Source organism: Carassius auratus, chromosome 43, assembly GCF_003368295.1.
Source record: "Carassius auratus strain Wakin chromosome 43, ASM336829v1, whole genome shotgun sequence".
Taxonomy (NCBI): domain Eukaryota; kingdom Metazoa; phylum Chordata; class Actinopteri; order Cypriniformes; family Cyprinidae; genus Carassius; species Carassius auratus.
The window spans coordinates 6,505,324-6,531,265 of NC_039285.1; the positions used below are offsets into that span (position 1 = coordinate 6,505,324).

Below are 25,942 nucleotides of genomic sequence, written 5' to 3' on the forward strand. Positions count from 1 at the left end.
AAATCTCAGAGCTGCTGAATCAGCTGACAGCATTACAATTCAGCAATTGGAGCATTAAAATGATTAAGCTCAGTGGTTCTCGGCGGGTGAGGGGTCTTTAGGTCACAGGTCTGGTCTGGTCGTGGACAGCAGAGGGGAAATATAAAATGCAAATAATAAAATACAACCAGCCATATAGTCATAAGTAAAGTAACAAAATAACTGTCACCCCGTCCCGTATACGGGACGCCCACATTTACTTCACTAAATCTTTATCTAATCATGACAAACTATATATCGTTGGAAAGGTCTAGGACTCCTAAATATATATTTTATTTTTTAATTTTATCTTATATTTTTATTTTAATGATCATATCTTTGATTTTATATACAGTACAGACCATAAGTTTGGACACACCTTCTCATTCAAAGAGTTTTCTTTATTTTCATGACTATGAAAATTGTAGATTCACACTGAAGGCATCAAAACTATTAATTAACACATGTAGAATTATACTGTATATTGAATTATATACATAACAAAAAAGTGTGAAACAACTGAAAATATGTCATATTCTAGGTTCTTCAAAGTAGCCACCTTTTGCTTTTGATTACTGCTTTGCACACTCTCGGCATTCTCTTGATGAGCTTCAAGAGGTAGTCACCTGAAATGGTCTTCCAACAGTCTTGAAGGAGTTCCCCGAGAGATGCTTAGCACTTGTTGGCCCTTTTGCCTTCTGTCTGCGGTCCAGCTCACCCCTAAACCATCTGGATTGGGTTCAGGTCCGGTGCCTGTGGAGGCCAGGTCATCTGGCGCAGCACCCCATCACTCTCCTTCTTGGTCAAATAGCCCTTGATGCTTTCATTGTGACTCTACAATTTTGATAGTCATGAAAATAAAGAAAACTCTTTGAATGAGAAGGTGTGTCCAAACCTTTAATCTGTACTGTATATAATAGGACTATGCAATTTTAATGTTTACATTTTATTAATTGCCTAAAACATTCAATATTCATTTAGAAACGAAAATTCAAAATCTTTCCATTCAGGCTATTTTATGGACACACAAAAATTTGGTTTGGGTCGCCACTTGATGTCTGTAAACGTACTGTAAAATCTGGGTTCTGTTACAGAAGTAAACAAAAAAGATGGACTTCCAGATTATTATTATAATTCTTTTTTTTTTAAATCCCAGACTATTAAAAATGACTAGAAACATGAGTAATTTGTAGTAATCTTTATAAAGAACACCGATTTAGCACTTTCAGAACATATTCCAGGCCCATTCTGAATCAGTCGATTAAGTCAGGGGTTTCACAGCTACAATTATGCAACTCCAATCTGATAATAGTTACTTTTTCCTGACAAAACAGACCCCCTGCACACACACAGAAGAGTGTAAAGTCAATGCAAGACAGCAACAAAACCCAAGCATGAAAATACTTACATGCTCATCTACATTTACAACAGTTAACAATACTTCAAGAACACTTCTATGATACATTATTGTGAGTTCTTGATGGAAGTCTTAAGATCATGACATCTTATATACATCTACTTACAGCTAGAGATCAAACGACTCCATATGAGAGATTTCCATCAGGTATTTACACTGGCAGCCACACATATGGTAACTGATAAAAAGAGCAACATCTGTACAACTGTGAAGCATCATCCCAGTGCTCAAAAATACAAATCTAGGAAGCATATTTAGTAACATCTATAATCAGTGCTGACAATAATGGAGTTGTTTTCTATTTAAGAAGTCTAACTCCTTTTACCCCTAAGCCATGACTTACCAAAAATAAAGCATGACCTGCTTGCCACTGTTTCTGGGTCACAACACATTTGCTGCTGTATATCTTCATACTGGTTCAAAATGAGTTACTGGATTTGCAATATTCCAAGGTTAGTAGAGGTATTGCATCTAACAAAACCATTACCTGTCACAGGTGTTATTCAACTTGGAGATAAAATGTAAAATGGCATTGTTTCCTTCATGGCTGTAACCTAAAGCACAGATCAAGTCTGTTGAGAAGAGATCACCACAGTCCTAGATGGAGAACTACGAGTGCATTGCTACTACCACTGCCAGTGATGAACAAATTTACACTGCACTGCTAGAGTCCTGAAGGAAGTGCACGTGTTGGGATCTCAGCATGCTTTGATGAGGTCTAGAGGCAGTTTTAGACGATGGATCCCTTCGAGGAGGACAGATGAATGGAGCGAATGCGTGTGGCCAGCGTCTTCTCCAGATCATGCAACACGTCAGGGCAGCAGTTATCCACCGGGGGGTTATAGAGCAACTGTTTAAATGGCTCAAGCTCTATGAGAACTGCCATGTTCTTTAGAAAGTAGCCCTCGATGTAGGACGACAGCTCAGGTGCCTCCAGGAACTAAGAGAGAAGGAGAGGAAAGAAAATACTGAGAATGTACAAAATGTTTTATATGCATTGGAATGCAATCTGAGAACATGTTAGATTGCTTCTTAAATAGACTGCTGTTACTTTAGCATGGTTATAGATCTCCACACAAGTTTCGGTGTTGATGTTCTTGGCACAGATGATCTCACAGTGTCTCTGTAAAGCCTCCAGCTGGAAGAACTTAGATGCAGAGAGAAGCTGGAAGAGAGCAGAGCAGAGAGACGTTGAGACCAAAAGAAATAAAACTCAAATACGCTTAATATTGTATTTAAGATTCATAGGTAATCAATAGTAAATGTCAATAAAAAAAAAAAAACAAATAAAAAAAAACATTATTTGTGTAGTTAGTTTATTTTTAGTGCTTTATTTAAATATTTTATTGCAGAAAATAATACTTTCAATCAGCAAGAATGCATTCATTTGATACAAGTTGAGAGTAAGTAAAGACATTTATAATGTAACAATATTTATATTTCAAATAAATCTTTTGAACTTTTTCTTCAACACTGATAAAAATAAAAATTTTTTATTGAACATCAAATCAGCATGACAGAATGATTACTAAATAATTGAGTGAGTAATGGTTGCTGAAAATTCAGCTTTGCCAACACAAGAGTAAACTGCATTTAGATTGTATTAAAAAAGAAAACAGTTATTTTAAATTGTAATAATATTTCCCAATATTGCAGTTTTGTCTGTATTTTTTATCAAATAAATAGCTGTGCATTTCAACCCCTTTCCACTGTGAAATGCCTGAAATATAACTATGCTAGACTGGGATTACATAAAGCCTCCAAATGAGTTATTAGTACTTACATCCATAACCTCAGTGTTTCTGATGTGAAGTGAATCTGTTCCACCAAAGTACAGATATTGCATCACCAGCTGTGTGAAAAAAGCAAAATATAATGTTTCATGCATCAGTCAGACACACAACAGACCACAATATAAAAATGATGAGGCTCCTTTCCCTCTCAATAAAATAGCAAGATACACTCGCCTCTTCTCAGAGCATTAGTGGAGCAGTCAGATTTACCTGAAATACATTGTATTTGACATGGCTGATTTCAATACAGGTGTTCTCAGCAGCTGGTCTGTTTGCCAGAAGTGATTTAAACCTTGGTATAAGAAGGAAAAGTTAAAACGGCAATACTACTCCATATACAGTAACAATAAATGAAAATATGCTGTTATCGGGCCTCATATCTGTGTTATTAATATGGTATTGTAATTACAACAATAGCACACAAGGCACACTGCCACTGCGTTTAATAGTGTTTATTTTTAGTTGGATGCTATGCATCAACTGACTTGTTGGAGGCAGTGAAGAGCAAAACTTTGTGAGCGTGGAATGGCTGTCCCTCCACCAGGAAGGTCACATCTGACATCTCCTTGTTGTTTAGAAAATGAGGATCTGACATAAACATATCACAGATACATTTCATTTATAAAGAATGGGGAATGTCGGTTATCCTCAGATTACTTACATGTATAATGCATGATCTGCTATAACAAATATATATATATATATTTATTATACATACTGTTACAGCAGATCATGCATTATACATGTAAGCCCTCTGAGGATAACCGATAGAAACAGACTGAAATTCAGCCTTTGTTCACTGAAAATCTGTAAAGCATCACAAGATCTATTAAAATTCATGAAATTCATGTAACTAATAATTTATGTAACTTATGAGCTTGAAGTTAGAAAGCTCCAGTCCTTGTTTTAATTGCAGAATGTGCTTCACTTATTTTAGCTTTATTTTGATGAACAAAATTTTTTCTTAATTGTTTTACCTAACCATAACAGCACTGAACAAAATTATTCTAAAGATGGAATTTAATTAGAATTTTAAAGATGTATTTAATTAATTCAAACAAACTGTACTTAACTGAAGTAAACTGTTCAGAATTTTGAGTTCTGCAAAAGGAATCATTCATACGGTTTGGAATGAGGGTGATTGAATAATTTTTGATCTCTTCAACCTGCATTTAAAATATTTTTTAATGTTTATATATATATATATATATATATATATATATATTTAATGACATTTTAAATTTCATTAACAAAAAGAGTACTCAGTTTAATTAAAAATGTCAATTAGTGTTGGTCATGACCAGCTTGCATTTGTTTGTATTTTACAGAGAGCACGGCACAACCTGATATCTCGTTCTACATACCCAGTCTTGATGTCTGTTTCCTCTTGATCTCTGTAAGTTTGGGGATCGGATACGGCCCGTAGCACTGAGTAAATATCATGGCCAGCTGCTGACTAATTACTTCATTCTGCAAACCATGAGAAAGTAACAGGTAACCTCTCATCAAGCCCCATTACAAAGCAAAACATTTTGACTTGCCTTGGGGGTGTTATAGCGCCTTTGTTTCAGTGTGTGCGAAGGTTATGTGTATGTGTGAGCTTGCATAGCAAAACTGCACCATCTATTCTTGAGACGTCCAAATGCATGGTGTTTTTTGGGATCAGTGTTACGGGATGATAGGAGTACTCTAAGTTCAGGAAGATTCTTAAATCCCTGTCAGATTGCTCCCTCTGCAGTTTGAACGATCAGCTTCTCTGAAAGATTGTTAGAGGTTCCTCATCAACTTGACATTTCTCTCGCCCGGCCTGCCTCTGCCTCTACAATTCACCTGCTGTCAGCACGGCACAGCTATTTCCTCTCTCTCCCGCTCTCTCTGCCGTTCTTTCTCTTGGTCTCTCTCTCTCTTTGTACTAACAAGCAGACACATTATTTTTGAAGGTTGAGCAGGGAGTGGAAACTGTCAGTGATTTCTGCAGGGCTCAGAGTAAGGTTCCTTGACTTCACCAAAGATCAACCTTGACAAACACGCTCCCACATACTCCTACTATATACTATATGAAACCCATGTTTTTCTTTACTTCCTGTACTGTCTGATCTGCTTTAGAGGGAGGAGGTATGGATGTGTGAAGAAGCAGATGTAATGGTCAGTGTCTAAGGATTCTTTCTAGCACCCTAGGTTTCAAAGCAAAGCTCACTATTACATAATGCTGTGGGAGGACATCAACAGAATTCCCAATTCAAATTATGTGAGTTTCTGCCTCCACTTCCTGTTCTAAAGTAGCAATGTGTTCCCCAGGGTTCTGGATTCCAAAGGATTCGGAGAGAAGTAACCCATGGAAGTGTTCTAGAAATTATCCGACGGGTATGATCATGTTTCTCAGGCAAGCTACTAGCAAGACCAAGATCAGAGGTTTGATTCCCAGAGAAAGCGTATTGGTGTCAATTGTGCATGTGAGTTAAGCATGTGTTTTTATTCACCTTGCTGGCACGCAGGATCTGGAACATGAGTGGGAGTCCATGTGTTATGAGTTCCTCTGTGTACTCCTCCTCTTCTATAGAGCTGAACTCTTTCAGCAGACCCTGGATCAGCGGCCGCCGGTGCTGCAGGAAACACGTTCGCAGTGACTCCAGCCAGGTGTGCAGAGTCCAGGGCACTCCTGATATACACAAAAACACATGACAATCACCGTTTTGTTTTTAAACATGGAAATATGTTGCGTGATCAGTAGCCTAGAGTCGCCTTTGAGATTTTCATCTGTATACACTACTGTTATTTTGGAATATTCTTTTATGCTTACCAAGGCTGCATTTATTCAATCAAAAATACAGTAAAACATAATTATTGTAAAATAGTATTACAATTTAAGAAACTGTTTTGTTTTTTTATATATTTTAAAATGGAATTTATTTCTATAAAGATGGCAAAGCTGAATTTTCAGCAGCCAATAATCTAGTATTTAGTTTCATATGATACTTTAGAAATCATTCTAATACACTTATTAAAAAGCTGTGACCCTTAATATTTTTGTCAACGATTCGATACGTTTTTCAGGACTTTATGATGAATAAAAGTTCAAAAACAGCATTTATGATGAACAGGAAATTCTAAAACATTATTTATTTGGAACAGAAATTTATTTTACATTTTATAATATAATATTTATTATTTTAAATATATATTTTATATTATAAATGTCTTTACTGTCATTTTTGGTCAATTTAATGTACCCTTGCTTAATAAAAGTATCAGTTTCTGGAAGAAAAAAAAATCACACACATACACACACATACAGGTTTTGCAGTTCCATACAAATTTCTGTTTAATTGTATGCCATGTCAAAATTGTCAAAACAGCACATCTCTATTCAACAAGCCATTCAATACATTAAGCTATACTTCAATTAAGCATTAAGCACTGTATTAATTCTAAACTTGATGTAAACTTGATGCCATTATTTGATTATTCTAGATACAGTATCAGCACTGACCTAGACTTCTGATGTCCAATGTGATGTCGACATAGCTGTGTTCAGAGCTGTGATACATCGCCTCTCTCAGAGCTTTGAGTTTGGCCTTCCCTGTGCGGGTTGCTTCCATCTTTAGAGAATTTCTCTCTTCCATCGTTGATCCCTCAGCCAAGATCTCCTGTAGAGACAGAATATCTGCCTTCCCCTTTTCAGACTGCGACAGAAGCTTGCAGAACACGTTCCTGCAGCACGAGGATGAGGATGATTTTGCAGGTTTATTAATAAATTACAAGACTGTGTGGGTGCATGTATTTGATTTATGCATGTGTGTGTGTGTGTGTTTGTGTGTTACCTGTGTCCATGCGCTGCGGCCAGACTGTAGGAGTTCATGTCCCCGTGTGGTGCGGTGGAAATGCCGTTGCGGTACATGGTCCCAACCATGGGGTCCGCTCCTCTCTCCAAAAGCAAACTGACCAGCTCAAAGTTCCCTACAGCACACAAACTGCTGAGTCCTCTCTTGTGGTCTCGCTGGCTAATAATTAAGGAATTCGAGAAGGAAGTGGCACTGTTATCCGGTCTGCAGTGTGAGCTTTCTTACCTGCAGCGGCAGCTAACTGCAAAGGCGTCTCAGTGTAGTTCTCCATCCCGTCCTGCAGAGAGCCCTCCACATTAGCTCCAGCGTCCAGAAGCAACTGAGATAAAAGGAAGGAGAGAGAGGAGATTTCGATTTCCATAATGGAGAACTCCAGCTGTAGTGAATAAGCTAATGAAAGCAATTCCTGCTAAGATTCATTCGAGGAATTAGAGACAATGACCGTGAAATAAGCAAACACATAATGAATCATAATGGCTGAATGAATCATGCAGACAAGGCTTTGAGGAGAAAACTGATGCATAGTCTTATGCATACTCAGTTGTTTGGCTTGAAATCTTGGCGAAAGGTCGGGCGGGAGAGAGAGGTCACTACCTGCACCACGGGGATGTGCTGGTGGAGTACAGCGAAGGTGAGAGGCGTGGCCTGCCGGGTCTCTGGAAAGACTGAGGGGTACTTTTGCACTGTGTTTGGCACCTATGGGAGGTACAGGGGACAGAGTAGGGCACATAAGAGAGAGAGATCGAGACCTTTAAACACCTGTCCTGGGAAAAGCACAGAGACGCTGTGCTCATCTTGGGGTCAAAAGAAATTAATACTTTTATTCACTATACATTAAATTTATCAAAAGTGACAGTAAAAACATTTATAAAAGATTACAAAAGATTTCTATTTTAAATAAATGACAACTTTCTATGCGTCAAATAATCCGGAAAATGTTTATCACGGTTTCGGAAAAAAAAAATTAAGCAGCACAACTATTTTCTACATTGATAATAATAGGAAATGTTAATAACAAGAGCCTACTGATAAGCACTTATTACTTCCAATTCATTAGTTACAAAAACTAATTACAGTAGCTCTTTAATTCAAAATATAGCTAAAATGATTATGCTGATAATATATTTTGTGTGTATTAGTGTTAATAAATTATTTAAATAAAGTATTTTTATTTCCATTTGTTAAAACTATAACCAATTTTTTTGTATTTGGCAAACTGAAGGTTAACATAATAACTGCTGGGGTTTTAACCGGCAACCTTCAATAATTTTTTTTATTATTAAATAAATTAAAAATTATCGAAAATGGACACCATTATATATTCAGTACATTTCTTTTTTATTTCCATTTCTTCTCAAATTTATTTCTACAGTACATATTGTAAAGATAAAAATTGAAGGTTAACCCAATAAGTTGCCTTATCTTCAGGCTTTGTGAGAGAGAAAAACAGCACCAGATTCATAGCAAACGTTGATGACCTTTTCACATTTTTATGAGACATAGTTGTAAACAATTTGATTTCCCTGCTACAAGTGACTGAAACCTAAAACTTGTGCTGATATCTCTGAGACGTGTTTAATCAAGCTGGAAATAGTGACGAATAGTGAGCGTGTGAATTAGTGAGAAATCTGTCTTTGCTAGCTTCTAGGGCCCAGTTTGCCAGAACAACACCTAGTGACAGTGACTTCCAATAAAACAGCTGAAATCTACCCAGACAAGTCCCTCATGGGCATGAAAAGCAGTCTGAGTTTTCTCCTGTCATACCACGACATAGAAAACACAAACACTACACTTGAAACTACATGACATGGTGAATGGGAGTACAGAATGTGTATATAAGAATACAGCAGAGATGTAGTCACAAACCTCACTGTTGATGTCGGCTCCTGCATCTAGCAGCATCTGAACCATGGCTTCGTCACCACGGACACATGCGTACATCAGAGGGGTCATGCCCTGGCAAACACAACAGACCAGTCACATTGAGCATACGCCAGACATATCTTCTGATTGTGGACATGGGGGAATACAACTTCACAATATGCAGCATCTCATTTAAATACATTGCTCTATTTTATATGGACAAAATTTAAGCACTGAAAGTCTTTTTGTGTTGATAGGAACCTATCTCCTGGAAAACCATAAAATTACTCAAATCAAGAGATGGAAAATCAGATAAGTTAATTAGCTAGGAAACAAAGGTAATGGCAAATGTTTCCACTCCCTGAGGTCGATAACGGAGCAAAGTAATCAGAGATGGAAAGTGCACTGGTGTGTTTCTGATTAATATTCTCAACTGCTAAACACTGTGAATCTTGAGGGAAACCTGCCGTGTAAATCTGTTTGTTTCCTTCTGGGCTTTAATAAATGGAAAATATAGCAATGTATGCAAGCATTTACCATCTGCAACCTATTAACCTACGCATTTATCTTCATTTAGTTGCTTGGTCTCTAGATATTTGCACCTGGAGTTGCACCTGAATTTATACTGGGACCTCATAAAAATAATCACTTCTAGGGGCTGAACCTGCAACTTTAAATTTACAAAACCAGGCCAGAACCATCACAAAATAATTCACAGTTTTCTAACATGTAACATGTAAACTTAAGTTACGAAAGAAATATGTTTAACTTTTTTTTTGCATTTACATTCAAAATTTTATTTAATTCTTCAAGACAATTATAGTAATTTAATTTAGATAAACTGAGACTATTTTATTCTATTCAAAGCACAAGTTTTTAAAAAGAAAACAATTCTCAAATTTAATTGATCAAAGTAAAAGTACACATCATATATGCTAAATATTTGCTAAATGTTTGCAAAGATCTATATAATATCAGAGTTAACATTTCCTGCACCATGTAAATGTTTTTTTTAAGGTTTTTTCAAATGTTTAGTGCTGAGAAGATTTTTACTTTTAAAATTAAATTAAATAATACAATTAAAAAAAATTCTTACTGACCCCAAACTTCTAAACGGAAGTATATATTTCAGGAATGGGGTTCATAAGCTAAGAAATCTAAATATTTGTAAGTAATTGGCATCAAAAATATGATGAAACCCCTACATTCCCATACTGTTAAATACAAAAATAACTTTTCTTTTTGTGTGCATGAACGTGTCTGTTTATGCAACAATCTTTCTAACCTGTTCACTCATACTGTTGATTCCACCGGGGCCTAGTAAGTTGATGGCCTGGTTGACGAGGTCAGTGCGGCCGCAGTTAAGCATGCGGAAGCCGAGGTCCTGCAGGAACTTGGCCTCGGTCGAGGGAGCATCCAGCTTACGTGACACACAGAAACAGTCATCTGTCCTGCGGCACACATACAAAAACATCTCTGTAATGTCTTAATCCTCTGCAAAAAAAAAAAAAAGCTCAAATCATAAATTCAAAGTAAAACACTCATCTATGGGCCAACCTTTTATTACAACACTTGGCCTAATAGCAATAAAACAGCAGTTATGGTGCGAGGCATGCCTTATGTTGGGTCGACTGAGCTTGTTTTCTCTGTACAGACTGTTTATGAGCCATTCTCATTTCAGTCATGATGGGTGGCAATATCTGGTAGCTGGATGTTAATTTAATGGCAGCACGCTTACTTCAGCTGGCGGGGTTCACAATCCACCCCAGGCAGCAGGAGTCTGGCTGCCTGCCGAACATCATCGCTATCCACTGAAAAGCTGCGGCGGTGCTCCGCGTGTGCCAAAGCTACTCTGATCCACTCCATCAGAGGAGGCAGAACGAGAAATGGCCTGCAGGTGGAGACAAAATGATTATGGAATTTAACAAATGCATATTATGTATCTTTATTAATATTATTAGCAGTGGTGTATAAAGTACCTAAAAGCCATACTTAAGTAAAGTACAGATATCTTACCAGAAAATTACCTTGGTAGAAGTTAAAATCACTGTTTAGAATATTACTTGAGTAAAAGTCTTAAAGCATATGATATTTATTGTACTTAAGTATGAAAAGTATTTTTTAAATCTTAAACATACTTAGTATTGAAAGTAAAAGTAAATGCGAGATGGAAAAGAAGCAAATAAATATATATAAAAATGTTCATACACAGCCTGAATAGTAAGGTTGTGTTCATTTTTAACTCTTTTTTTTAACCCTTCCATTTTGTATTTTTGGGGTAAGAATAAGAAGTACTTCATCCGGTACTTAGTGTCTTTTATTCCAACATAAGACAACATTTCTGGAATCTGCATCTGACATAGCATTTAGATGTATTTACACAGTTTATGTATCTCAGAGTGGACATGGATGCATTTCAACGGACATAAAACGTTAAATACTGATATTTTAAATAATTTAAAACATGAAAGATATAGTCGAAATGTTAAAACCGCCAGTAGGTGACAGCAAGTGACTGTCAGTGCCATTGAGATTTAACTGATTCATTCAAATGGTTGATTCATTCAGAAATGAAGCATTTGACTGTGTTAATGAGTGAATCATTGAATCGTTTATTCAACCGGTTTGTTCAAAAAGCTGATTCATTCAGTAAGTAAACACCATTTGCAGAAACTATTTTTGTTGGCAAAATTGAGCAAAAACAAGCAATATTATGTCTAAATGTAAGTCACTTAATTGCTTTACTGAACTTTTATAAATTTGTTATTAAATGAGCTCATGCTGATATCTGCAGAAAAACGGTACTCTTTTTGTGATATAGATTAAGTTAACAATATTAAATTATAAAAATATAAAAAGCATAGAAGCATTTTTGCCATCTACAATTTAGAATTACTGGAATTTTGAGGTTTAATAGACTAATAAATCAATGTAAGTGCACTCTATGTGTGATTTAGTGATATATCCTACTTGATAATGTCAGATGGCAAATCATAACAACAACCCTGACCATATTATTGCAGACGATGCTGACACACACCCCGGCTGTGTTCGAAATGGCATACTTGCTTACTGCTTATTGCTTACAGCCCAGTTTTAAAGAATAGTGTGTGAAACAGTATACGATATACGACAAAACATTAATTCAGCACTGCTGCTGAGGTTGTTACCTCTCAAATAAATGTACTAACCATTCTTACAAAGTCTTGTTAATTAAGGATTAATACTAGTAAACAATGCTATATTGCTCAATTTAATTCATTTCCTAATTAATGGACTTTACATACTGAGCAGAACTAATAATAATTGTGTAAATAGTAGCTAGGTGGTAGAGATTTATATTTCAGTACTGTAGTGGCTTATAAAACAGTATGCAGTAACATAATGTGTTTAAATTATCAGACTTAAAAATATTATTTAATGAATGCAACTTTACTTGGACAAAAACCTCACTATACCTATACTGCTAACCACCTGATAACACTGTATTATTCACTCATGCGTTAGAAGATTAAACATTACATGGAGCACGTTGCATTCTGTGAAACAGTATCCCATGCAGTGTCTTCAGATGCATACATCAAATTTCAGCAAATGTAGATGGTAATCTGGGCATTCCATGCATACAGAACATACACGCAGCATACTGCAATATAGCAGGAGCTGTGTGGTAGTATGCCATTCCGAACAAAGCTTCTGTACTGATTTCAGTGTACTTGAGTTATATTTAGCAGATTCTGGTAAATACTGTATAGTAGGTCATCCGGGTATTTGATGCATACAGAAAATGTGTACGCTATGCTCAGCATACATACTGGATACAGCAGAAATAGTGAGAGTAGTATGATAGTAGTATGACGAACGCAGCAGCCGACTCCACTTGCAGTCTGTTGCACTGTATTTCGCATTTACACTCTGCATTTCATCATATTACAGTGTCAAGCTGAATAAACGACTACTTGGCTTAAGGTAAGTACTTTGAGGGACTGCATCAATCAGAAAGCTCCCTAGCAAAAATGCCCAGCCACTTTGTAATGCATGCAGTAAGTACAGTGTGAGGTCCTCACCTCTCGGTCTGTAAGGTGACTTTGGATGGCTCTACGTTGGGGTTCTCCCACTCCATCTGAGGGCAGTGCATGAAGTAGCAGAGCGTATATAAAGCCTCGGGTTCCCAGTGGATCAGGCTGCACTTCTGAGGGAGCGGAGTGCCGTTGCTGTGGTTCTTTATGCTCAGAGGCTGGAGGTGATGCATGGCTCTGGACACTAAATCACCTGTCAGGGCACAAGAGACCTATGGTTAGCTGAATGATGTAAATGGTGAAGGACAGTACTGTCGTTGCATTGAAGTTACAGCATAAAAAATTAGCAGCTCTGTCAATCTTTCTCTGCCAGTCAGCTGTTTGTAGGTCCTCGGCAGCACGTTTGTCAGTAATGAAATTCTCAGCCTGTCCATCGACCTGAATATTACACAAAACTATTATGTAATTTTGCCATAGTTCACCTGTCATGACTCCTTAAGGACAAATTTTTGATCACTCCAAATGACCTGGTATATCGTTTGAATTTACAAAATCAATAGGTGCCTATTTGCATTTATGCAATTTGAAAAAAGTCTCTTATTCTCACCAAGACTGTATTTATTTAGTCTAAAACAGAGTAAAAACTGTAATATTGTGAAATATTATTACAATAATAAACTGTGTTCTATTTTTTTATATGTTTAAATATATAATAAATATACATCTCTGTGATGGCAAAGATACATTTTCTGAAATATGCTGATTTGGTGCTCAATTACTACACAGCAACTGATTTAATATCAGCTCAGCTCAGCAAAAAATAATAATAATAATATATATATATATATATATATATATATATATAAAATATACAAGTTCACAATTTCTAAGCTGAGTCTTACTAGCAATTAAGCAATGCAATGTAGCCTGAGAATACGTATTTACATTAAACAAGTTCAAAATTTAGCAAATAAATCCACCATTAAATGTTTATAAAATATATATATATTCACCAGTATACTATGGCTTTTTTTTTTTTTTTTTTTATAAATATGTGCACGTTTGCATGAGATGTTTTGTAAAGAGCATACAATCTGATGGATCGTGTTGAACACCAAAGATGAAAAATGTCACAGAACAAGGTCAGACAAAGCTCTGCATTCATTACACAGAACATTAAACACTCTTTCTCTCACTCTAATGACTACTGCCTTTCATATGAGAAACTTTCGGGTCATCTAACAGTCCCATTTTGTCCATGAGACCTAATTCTTCTGAATATGTTCAAGTCAATAAAACACTCTGAAAGGAACGCTGAGAAACAGTCTCATCTATTACTCTGCAACTTAAATGACTGCAGCACTCGCACTTGTTCTCTCTAGAACATTTCACATCTCTGTTACTCCAATGAATTAACAAGGTGCGAGATGAGCATATATTTAAAGAAATAAACAACTTGTTTAACTGTTGTAATTCCTCTGCCAAGGCTGCAGATTTAAAGAAATAGCCAAACCGAACTCTTGTCTATTTTACAAGGTGACAATTTCATATGAATTTGCACGAAAAAAAATTTTTTTAAGAAAAAGCATGAAGGTTCGCCTCTAACCTGTCACCGGGACATGAGTAAAAAAAAAAAAAATTGTACATATTCAAATTAATTAGCCACCGATTCCCTGAAACACAAAATAAATATGAAATGCGACACTGTGTTAGAAAAGCTTATCTAAAAATTAAAAGCCTGCCATTATTTACTTATCCTCATGATGTTTCAATCCTCCATGGAAGATAAGAGAAGGTATTATGAACTGTTTTTAATTTAATTTAATTTTTTTTCCCACTAAATTAAAGTAAAGACAGTCCAATGTTTTATTCGATCCCATTGACTTCCATTGTACGGACAAAAACAGTTGACTTCTTCTGGATTTGGAACAACTTGAGCATGAGTAAATAATGAAAAAATAAACCAAGAATGCATGCATTGTAAAGCAAGAATACTGATGAGTTGGAGCGGAAGCTATGTGAACTGTCTGACAGTGGAGGCCAAAGATATGCACTATAATTACACACAATAATTATAGGATTATGTGGAATACATTATCAGCAGCCGAGGCAGTTACATACACAAAACAATAAAGCGCAAGAATACACCTGTCAGCAGAGAAACACACAGCTTTAGCAGTCGGAGGTGTTGGCAGGAGGCTCTCGAGACGAGGAAAGATGCTGGAAGCCACCAGGGCACTTCTGTGACCAACCCTCATCTCTTATTCATGATAGTGTGTGACATTTCCTCAAGTCAGAGGGGCAGCAGAGGAACTGACTGAGAGATATGCTCAAGACTAACCAGCTAAACAAACACAGCAACGGCGAAAGGTCTTCGTCTATTAGTCATGACTGTAAACCTCATTACCAAGAGAGCCAATCATCTACAAGTACTGTAGGCTATTCATATAAATAAGCATGGCCATGTAAGATAACAACACAGCAGAAGATTTTCTTTTTGCTTAATCGTCTTGGGTCAAATATGATACTCTTATCCATAACAGCAGAGAAGGTGCCCTTCATCACCAGACTGAAAACGAGACGTTGGGAATGGAGGATTCAGAATGGTGTTTTACTTTGAAAACTAAGCAGAATCGATTGGTTGTCCTCCCTGAACCAAGATATAAATTATAGAGGAAAGGCCACGAGAGAGGTTTACGTAACAGAACAGATTTTTTGTCTTTTTCAACTGTCAGACTGGGATTAGTCGGATTAACTGTACTTGTTTTATTTAAAATGTCTGAAAAATCATGGGTACATCAACATCAAAGCTGTTTTTTCCCAAAATAAACCGAAAGGCACATATATATATATATATATATATATATATATATATATATAATATATATATATATATATATATATACACACACACACACACACACACACACACACACACACACACACACACACACACACACACACACATATATATATATATATATATATATATATATATATATATATATATATATATACACGTGTGTGTGTGTTTGTATAAAATCATTTTTTATTATTAATTTTATAAAATATTACATTTAATCATTAAATAGTTCATTGAAATCATGATCAAAATCAAAACATAAGCTAAGCACACAATTAAGCTCATTTCCTATTACTGTAATGCAAATAAATTCATATTCTCATTAGTTTAATGTGAAAAAAACAATGATATATTAACTAAATATACAGTATCTACTTTAAATATAGGTAATAAAACAACACTTAAATGGTACTAAAATGTGTAATATGTACTGTAAATAATCTAAAATAATAAACACCATTAAAATAATAATAAAATAATAACATTAATGATGACAATAATCATAAGATGTTTTGACATTGGAGCACATTTTGTGTCCATGTATGTGTGTATATTTTATAATGTTAATAATATTTTAGATATTAGGACCACTTGAGTTTTGTATTCCTTTAGATATATTCCATATTTGAAGTACTGTACCTGTAGAAACTGTATATTTACCTTTTTATGATTTTCACCCACAGTTTTCTCTTATTCTTCTGTTAAAAAGACTTGGTCTGGGTCTCATCACACCTACTGTACATAATGAGGTTCTTTTCCAGAAATGCCAAAGAAATTTATATCTCAGCAGCCATCAAGGTTACAACTACAGTTTCTGTGACAGAAAACTCACTGCTCGCCAGAATTGCTTTATATCCTGTAAGAAATATGTAGATAAACAATTAAGAACCAGTCATTGGGCACCAGCGGTGCTCCAGAGCAATGAAGCAATGAAATGTAATGAGCGTTTTATGGAGCAAGAGGGAATAAATGCATTAGCAGAGCTATGGGAGGAAACAGGAACTTTTAGGAAAACACGGGGAAATTTTTTTATGGGCAGCATGGAAACACTCTGATGGCAATCCAGCCATGAAGGTCTTTGATTGGTGTCTGGCCAACCAAAAAAAGAAAGGAAAAAACTCCTGACTGTTGTGCAGGTTTCATTCAGACAGATCCTAATGCAAGCCACTTAAACAGCTATTTATTTTGCATAAAAGGTCAAGTCTCCTTTAGGGCTGTTTTTAGAATTGGTGCAGACAAATGCGAAAATGACTATCAACAAATGTTCGTTTCATAATCAGCTGTTAATGGCTAAGTAACTGCTATAGCCCAAGGTAAAGTTTTTGCACGCACACACATACATGCTGAAAGCAGTGAATTGGTCTTATAGATCAAACAAACCATTACACGTACAAAAAAGTAGTACGTAGGAAAAAGCCCATAAAGTGCATAAGCACTTAGCTTTTCTGGACTTTATTTGTCCCTTTGTTAATGGCTTTTATTATTGTACATAATAGAAACGAAATTTAAAAATCCACCACTTATCTTTTCTGTACAGAAAGCAATAGCTACTCAATCTACATTACTGTTAAATTGACCCCAGAAAGAGTCAGAAAATGCATTCTTCAATGCAAATCTGGAGAGGGGATTATTAAGGAACAAGATCTGCTTACTCAAGGACACAATGGAATTTTAAGAGACAAGAATGAGACAAAAAAAAGGCTTCTAAGGCATCGACCTTTTGACCCTTTAGTGCTCTTCAGGGAGAGATGTCTTCTTGTTAACTTGCTCATGAGTGACATAAAAAAACTGTGTGCTGTAATAAGAAATTTAATCTATCGCCATGAAGTCCTGTTACGGAATTTTATGAGTGTAATTATATTATAGTACAATGTAATTTGTAGATTTTAGGCCTCCCTCTGGATGTAGACGATCGTGGCAAGCATACAAAAGGTCATACTTCAGATGCACAGTGATTTGCTGAGAGGCAATGACTTTGAGAGTCGAAATGCCTTCCATTCCAATTTAGTAGCATACAGCTTTGAATTCGTAATAACCCAGATTCTACTGCAAAAGCCTATAAACATTGTACTCGAACACTGTTATAAATATACATTACGTAATACACTAGCAGTCAAAAACATGGAATTAGGATTTTTGTTTTTAAAAAAGATAAAGTCTCTTATGCTCACCAAGAATTTATCTGATGAATTATAATTTAAAAGAACTGTTATAACCAAGATATATACAAAAGTTCAGGGTAAGATAAAAAACAATAATAATACTTTTATTCAATAAGGACTAAAAGTGAGAGTAAAGATAATTCAAATGTTGTAAAAGATTTCTGTTTCAAATAAATGCTCTTTTGAACTTTCTATTAATCAAAGAAACCTGATCAAGGTTTTCACAAAAATATTAAGCAGATTTTTTTTTTATTCCGCTTTGCTATCAAAGATGATAGCAAAAGTCAAGATGAAAAAATCAGCAACTCAAAAAAACTAATTTCTATCATTAAAAGCTGTATAATTAAATCTACATTTTGCAAATTCAGTCATATCTTAAAATAAACTGCCCTTTGAGTAAGCGTGTTCTGTTCTTTGACTGTCCAAAAGCAGAAAGAGTCTCTGTGACAGTTCTTGTTCCAGCTCAGCAGAATACATTTGTACACAAAACCCAGCTGAACCAGTCATCTGTTCAAGCTAGCTTTCAGGTAGCTAAACTGATTGCAACCAGCGGTAGGGCATTCAGTGACAGTGAGTTCGTCAAGAAATGTACGTACTGTATGAATGCTGTTGCGGAGGAGGTGTGCCCTGATTAAAAAAAAATGGCTTAAATGCGATGAGGGCTAATGTATATGCCCAACTGCAGGAGAAAGTGAAAGAATTTGATTTTTTTGCACTAGCACTAGATGAGAGCAATGATGTGCAGGACACATCACAGCTGCTAATCTTTCTTTGCTGATTTAGTTTAAACTTTAAAGTGTCAGAGGAGATAGCAGCCCAAAAAAATCAAAAAAGATACTACAACAGGGGAGGATATTTCTGGTAAAGTGTGCCAAACGATGGGAGAGCTGGATCTAGACTGGTCTTAGCTGGCCATCATCACTACTGACGGGGCTCCTAGTATGGTTGGCACGTCGAGGGGGCTTATAGAACGCATGAATAAAGAAATGGGGGAAAGAGGCCTAACCCCACCGTTACAAGTCCACTGCCTGATCCACCAGCAAGTACTCTGCTGCAAAGATCTGAAGTGGGAAACAGTCATGAAGGTGGTGGTGTCATGCACAAACTTCATCAAAGCAAATGGACTTAAGCACTGGTAGTTCCAAGCCTTTCTTGCCAAGCTAGAATCTGCTCAGAGAAATGTGCTTTACTACACTGGTGTCCTAAGAGTTTTGAGGCATCTTTATGAGCTGCTACCCAAAATCAACTACTTTTTTCTGACAAAGGGCAAAACTGTCCCACAACTGACCAAAGTAGAATGGAAATGGGACCTCGTCTTTTTAACAGATGTGACAGAAATGTTGAACGGCCTCAGCTAGCAGCTCCAAGGCAAGGGGAGACTTATATATGTGACATGTATTCTTGCATAAAAGCATTTGAGGTGAAACTACAGTAGCACTGCTTGTGGGACAAGTGCAAAAGCAAGACTTAATTCAACTCCCCATTACCCAAAGACTCTCAGCTGAGAAACCCCTGGCTCCATTCCCAGCTGAAAAGGCTGTGAAAGCACTGGAAATGCTGAAGGCGTGTGATTCCGTGAGCTACATGTCCAAGCTAAAGAAATCTACCTTTTCCAAAACCCCTTTGCTGCCGAAATTGATGAAGCCCTGCCTTCTTATCAATTAGAGTTGGGTGAATTACAGAACTGTGATTTCCTGAAAGAATGCTCAAGAGTCTCATTGAATTCTAAGCTGCCCTCCCTAACTAGACATATCCAAACATCAAAAGGTAATGAAGATGTTCACACTTTTTAGTAGCACGTATATCTGTGAGCAAACCTTTTCATGCATGGAACTGATGAAAACTCCAACGAGATCAATACTCACTGATGAACACTGGCATCAGTCTTTGAGACTGCATGGCTGTGACAGGAATGGAACCTGAAATTGGACTTCTCACATGGCAGAAGCAAGTGAACAGTTCACAATAAATAATATGCATAAGTAAATGTTTTATGAAAAAAGTCGTAATCTCTTTTAATGGGCTATATGAAAAGTAATACTTTGTATGTAAGGTGCATGACAAAATAATAAACTATTCTAGCATTAAAAGGCATAATAAATACATTTCACATCATAATAAAATCTCCACAATAATACTAGTAGTCACTCCGGGCCATGTAATTTTCTATTACAAACTGACCCAGCCCCACATTAAAGAAAGGGAAAATGATGTGGCCCTTTCAGAAAAAGTTTGGGGACCCTTGCTATAAAGTTTGAAGAGCACAGAAAATTCTGAAGGAATAAACAACAGCATTTCTCGCATTCAGGCTTCCTACGAGAAGTTTTCCATTTATTTCTCAGATATTAAACAGGGATTGCTTATTTGTTGTATTTGATGTGAATATTGTGCTTGTTGTTGCTGAGTTCATATAAGGCAGGTGATGTGGCTTCAAAGATTTCTCTTTCTGTTCTGCAGCGCATTTAGTATTCCATTTAAAATCGATGTTCTCAAGAACAGATCAAGCTTTCTGCTGTAAAATATATTGAATTACACGACCAATCTCTTAAGTAAAAGAGATTTACATCTAATTAGATTTGCATTTCCTTAGTGTTAAAGTTGTAGGCAAGACTAAATTTTAGGCTTTGGTTCTGTGTAAATTAAAATGCTGTCATTGTCATGACATTCAGCATGCATCATGTTTTCCGACGGCTGCACATCACACGTCGCTGTGCAGTTAAATAAAAACAACTATAACTGGATAAATATGTGCAAGGGAGACAACAATATGCAAGAATATGCGACAATATGCAATCAAAATGTATTATGCAACTAAATCCAATAATGCAGTGTATATGTATTACAGTTTCTGAACATTTTAAATATATTTGTAAATAAATATAAAATAAATCTACATATAGATATATAAAAATATGATATTCAATAATATTCTAAAATACACATAATATATACATAAAAAACACACACAAACAAAATTAGAAATTAAATTGCCTATTTCCTAATCATACGTGAATTATTTTACATATTTGTTGATTAATATTACTTATTAATCATTAATTATACAATACAATATGCATTAATTATTATAAATATTGTTAAACCAGATTGAGATGAACGTGATAAACTGTATGCTGTCTAACTTTAAGCTACTGTTAACTGATAACACTAAGCATTTTAAAAACCAATATATGGGAAGCAGTGCATTCAATTCATGAGGAAATCAAATACATTGTATGGCACTTATACGAGATTGGATTGTGCTGTATGGGATGTTGAGAGCTAAAGGCCTGCTTGAGGTGAGAGAGAGAGACCTGAATCCTAAGCAGATGGATCCTATAAGAAAACACATACCACTCCGGTGTAAAATGACTGCAACCTGGGGCTAATACTCACTTGCATTGAAATGTATATCTTTAAACAGTCCGCACAATCATGCAGCTGTTCCTGAGTACTCAGTAAAATGTGCTCTACATGCAAATCAAACAGAGCTGTAAATCACCCGACAGAACAACTACTGAGTAAAATGCTTAAAACAGGTGGCTTTGCATTCACGCAAACACAAACATGTACTGAACCAAAGAACGATGGTGGCTTCTGCTTTTCTGAGCAAGGAATTATTGGTAAAGTAATGAAAATATTTAATTTGAGTTAAAAATAGATGTTTGGTTACTCACTGAGCTCAGAGATGCTCCCCACGCGTGTGGCCAGCAGAGACTGCTCAATAGTACGCTGCTCGGACTCAGTGTAGGCGTCTCCAGCTTTACTCGAGCGCTGCTGGTTCCTGTGCAGGCTCAAACTGTCCGGCAAACTGAGGATTCCTGCCAAAAGAATTAAACAAAAAGAAAACATTATGTACAGCAAGAAAAAAAAGCCGCTATTAAGCTCAAACTTTTACAGTTCCAGAAGCTCAATCAATAGAGCATGGTGCTAGCATCGCCAAGACCAGTGAATCAAATCCCAGGGAATGCTTGGGAGAAAAGAATTCAACATTCATTTATTTGGTAGACATTTTTCCCCTAAGCATCTACATCAAAGACAATTATATAATAAGAATGATAATAATATCCGAAACAAACACCGCTCAGTAACACAAGCCATGACCTTGATGTTGTTAGCATAATGCTCCACAGATCAATACTAGGACTACAAGGATTTCTGTTCCACTTCTGTCCCACTGAAAAACCACTGGTGTTGCTTCGGCTTAAACTGTGAAAACTTCAAACCATTGCTTCTGGCTAAAGCCCTAAATCCATAATATTGCTTTCTCCAGTGAAAAAAAAGTTGTCTTGTATGAATCATAAATGAAATATGCATAGATTAAGCATTGTTTACAAGCCAACAGTATTAAACAAGTATGCTGGTGGATTTTGATGTGAGCGGACAAAAGGGGATGCTTTTTTTTTCTATTGGAGGAAGCGTTATTATGGATTTTGGCTAGATGTGGCAGCTTCATTTTAAAATGCCTTTATTGTGTATTTGTTTCTTACAAACATTCTTACAACTTTTCACTTCACAAGAAGATAACTAATGTCCTGGAGTTGTGTGGATTACTTGTGGATAATTGTGAGGTTTTTATCAGCTGTTTGAACTCTTATTATGACGGCACCCATTCACTGAGAGGATTGTCTTCTTCATTTAAAGGGGTATTTCACCCAAAAATAACAACTCTAGAATATTCACCCTCATGTTGTTCCAAACCTATATGACTTTCATTCTTGTGTGGAACATAAAATACGATATTTTAAGAAGATTTGAAGATTTCCAAAATTATTGAAAATTGTAAACATGTTTTGGTTCCAATTCACTTTAACTGTGTTTTTTTGTCCATAAAACAGAAGTCAATAGGAACCAAATCTGTTTGGTTACCAACATTCATAAAAAATATTGGTAGCACAATATTTTACAGTCCTGTTCCTCATGTACATACTAGTAATTACAATAACTAGGTACTAACCCTGAACCTACCCCTAAACCTAACCCTTACCCATGTAGTTACCTTGTATTACCAGAACTTTCTTAGATAAATACACTGTAAATACACCATAAGTACATGTTAGTACACGTACTGTAAAATAAAGTACAACAAAAATATTTTCTTGCATGTTCCACAAAAGAAAGAAACTCATACAGGTTTGAAACAACATAAGGGTTGGACTATCTCTTTAATAATAATAAGCAGGCAAGCCATATAACAAGTCCTCCAGGACTCTTCTTGGCGGTAACAGGTGAGAAACTTGGCCAGCCGCTTGTTTTGTCTGCTTACAAGGAGAAAGGGAGGTGTATCACCTTTCTGGACAACTAGCAATTACTGTAAAGAACTCCTGTCCTTTTTTTGTGGAACACGGACTGAGGTCTACATGCATATAACTTAAAGGAGACATATTATGCCCCTTTTAACAATATGTAATACAAGTCTCAGGTATCCCCAGTCAGTGAAGTTTCAGCTCAAAACGCTACATAGATAATTTATTATATCATTTGAAAATGCCTTTTTTGGCTGAAACAGGCTGTTTTGGTGCCTGTCTATTTAACTGCAAATGTGCTGCTGCCCCCCGCCCCCTTTTTCCAGAATAGAGCTGCTCCATTACAGCTCGTACCTGCTCAAAACATCAGTTTTGGTTCTTGAGTATCATGTTTATCACTTTGAAATCAAGTGTTTTAAACCATAGTAGTTTAAACTTATGATATAAGGTTTTCTGAGTGCAAAAATCTAAAGCACACTGACAGATAGTGGCTGTCAAGGCAAGTGAGTACTAAACTAAGTTCTCATTCACACACAAGTTTACATTATAAACACACGGGTTACAAAAAAGTAGTCAGTTATATCTGTGGAGGTAAACAGTTTAGAAAGAAATCACGTTTATATTAGATCTGTGTGGCAGCAGCAATAATAAAGTAGTAAATAAATCAATAAATCCACAGCTCTCTTGTCTCCTCTGAGGCTGGGACTCTAAATAGTGTTCTGTACTCGTCTGTTAGAGGTAGCATGTTTTGCTTAAACTTTCACAATGGAATTAAAACTGGTACACCGTGGCATTGTCGCTTGCAAAAACAAACTAACAGCACAGTAGGTGGAAAATACTGCAATATTATAATGAGATTCCTTTGCAACTTCACTGGGGGAGCGAAATCAGACTCATTTGTTTTTTCAGACACTTACAGAAAAAGGCTTACCAAAACAAAGTTACTGGGTTAATCATTTTCCTGTTTACTTGGTTGGCTGACGCACTGAGGACCTGATTATAGCACTTAAAACCAGGAAAGGTCTGATTTTCATGATATGTCACCTTTAATGCTAATGTTTCAATAATGACAACTGTACCAATCAAACAGACTCTACATCACACAGTGTCCCTGAAATCAACATTAGATTGAAGGCTCGCTTGTTCAGCACTACTGCACCATCACAAAGCTCTTCATCCTGGCTCCCAGCTGAACCACTGAGGTGAGACTCTGGTAGTGTCTGAATCACAGTGGTTATTGTTTTTAACAGGAGGGCTGGGCTCCATGAAAATTGGATTCCCTCTCATTCTTGTGTTTCCATCAGTTCCATTGTTGCCAAACACTCGTGGAGCTGATGGCGTGTTAAATGAAGATGTGGCAGAAACAAATGACTCTATTTTGTTGTCCTCCACTGACAGAGGGGCTTTCGTTTGAACCGTACTCTTGTGAGGCAAATGTAATTTTAGGGGCAGAATGATCTAAATCCTTAATCAGCTTCGACCGGGAGAAATGTGACGCAGTGTATGTTGCTTATCATAATGCAAATATACTGCTCGACAAACTCATCATAGATCTTCCAAGGCATGTTATTATGATAAAAAAATGCACCCTTATATAATTGCTGTTATAGATCATTCAGTCCCTCTTACAGTAAGTGTTTTGCTTCAAGGAAAAAGAAAAAAATAAGGGGCATCCTGATAGAATTTGAACTTGGTTGCCATGGAGACAAGGCAGGGATGGAGTGATGATTACTTGCCTGCGGCATGGGAGGAAGTACAGGTGTTTAGCAATGCAAGACCACACCTCACTGTCTTAGGCCTAGTACTCTGCTGTTGTATTCAAGTATTGATACAAACTAATTAGCAGCTCTGCAGATGTTCAAAGATAAGATTCATTATAAGATCTTGCTCTCCATTTTTCCTGACCTCAGCTCAATGAAGAATGACTGACAGGTGTATAAGATCCGAGAGTGGAGCAAAATTCCCCCTTGTTCCCTACAATCTCTCGAGTCCAGAGCTCTTATTAAAACTCTCAGCGGGTCTCCGTGACAGATGAGTGTGCCAGGCTCATGCACAGTCAACCTGAAACACTTAAAGCAATGGGTGGTAAGACTGGCATCTTGATCGCTTACCTTTTAGCTACACTCCCTCAAACATCAGTCAGGGTAAACTTTTTAAATTACAGTATGCTAAAGACTTCACACGTAGAGAAATGCACACACACACGTTTGTTTTTGTGAAAAGTGGGGACATCCCATAGGCGTAATGGTTTTTATACTGTACAAACTGTATATTCTATGGCCCTACACCAACCCTACACCTAACCCTAACCCTCACAGGAGACTTTGTGCATTTTTACTTTCTCAGAAAATCTCATTCTGTATGCTTTATAAGCGATTTGAAAAATTGGGACATGGGTTATGTCCTCATAAGTCATGCTCTCCTTGTAATACCTGTGTCATACACATGTCATTATACAAAGTTTTCTCCTGATATTTCACAAAAACAAGAGCACACACACACACACACACACACACACACTAAATCATTTTAAAATCCTGGCTTCTTCCAAATCCTTGCCATCATTTTTTTTGAAAAAAAAAATATTTTGAATCATTTTTGAAGGTCAGTGCATCAGATAACAAAATATAAAGACATGTACCATTTATTTGAAAGAAAAAGCAAAAAAAAAAAAAAAAAAAAAAAATCATAACAATAACCTTGTTAAATATATAAAAATAAA

General features: G+C 36.3%; 1 protein-coding gene across 2 annotated transcripts in view; it reads right to left on the reverse strand.

Annotated features, from left to right (window-relative positions):
- Nucleotides 1-1,084: 1,084 nt before the first annotated feature.
- The window catches only part of LOC113061567 (ankyrin repeat and BTB/POZ domain-containing protein BTBD11-B-like), a 53,742-nt gene continuing 28,884 nt past the window's right edge, over nucleotides 1,085-25,942 (reverse strand). Inside the window, exons 2-17 of one of the 2 annotated variants that reach the window (XM_026230761.1) lie at nucleotides 21,652-21,795; nucleotides 13,001-13,205; nucleotides 10,672-10,824; nucleotides 10,219-10,384; nucleotides 8,937-9,026; nucleotides 7,665-7,766; nucleotides 7,296-7,389; nucleotides 7,050-7,185; nucleotides 6,719-6,939; nucleotides 5,709-5,887; nucleotides 4,593-4,698; nucleotides 3,714-3,816; nucleotides 3,439-3,520; nucleotides 3,219-3,287; nucleotides 2,487-2,600; nucleotides 1,085-2,375 (exon numbers count right to left, since the gene is read on the reverse strand). In XM_026230761.1, coding sequence (XP_026086546.1) covers nucleotides 2,166-2,375; nucleotides 2,487-2,600; nucleotides 3,219-3,287; nucleotides 3,439-3,520; nucleotides 3,714-3,816; nucleotides 4,593-4,698; nucleotides 5,709-5,887; nucleotides 6,719-6,939; nucleotides 7,050-7,185; nucleotides 7,296-7,389; nucleotides 7,665-7,766; nucleotides 8,937-9,026; nucleotides 10,219-10,384; nucleotides 10,672-10,824; nucleotides 13,001-13,205; nucleotides 21,652-21,795 — 2,174 coding nt within the window. In that variant the 3' untranslated portion in view covers nucleotides 1,085-2,165. The remainder of the gene's footprint in view (nucleotides 2,376-2,486; nucleotides 2,601-3,218; nucleotides 3,288-3,438; nucleotides 3,521-3,713; nucleotides 3,817-4,592; nucleotides 4,699-5,708; nucleotides 5,888-6,718; nucleotides 6,940-7,049; nucleotides 7,186-7,295; nucleotides 7,390-7,664; nucleotides 7,767-8,936; nucleotides 9,027-10,218; nucleotides 10,385-10,671; nucleotides 10,825-13,000; nucleotides 13,206-21,651; nucleotides 21,796-25,942) is intronic. The other variant, XM_026230762.1, reaches the window with a different exon arrangement.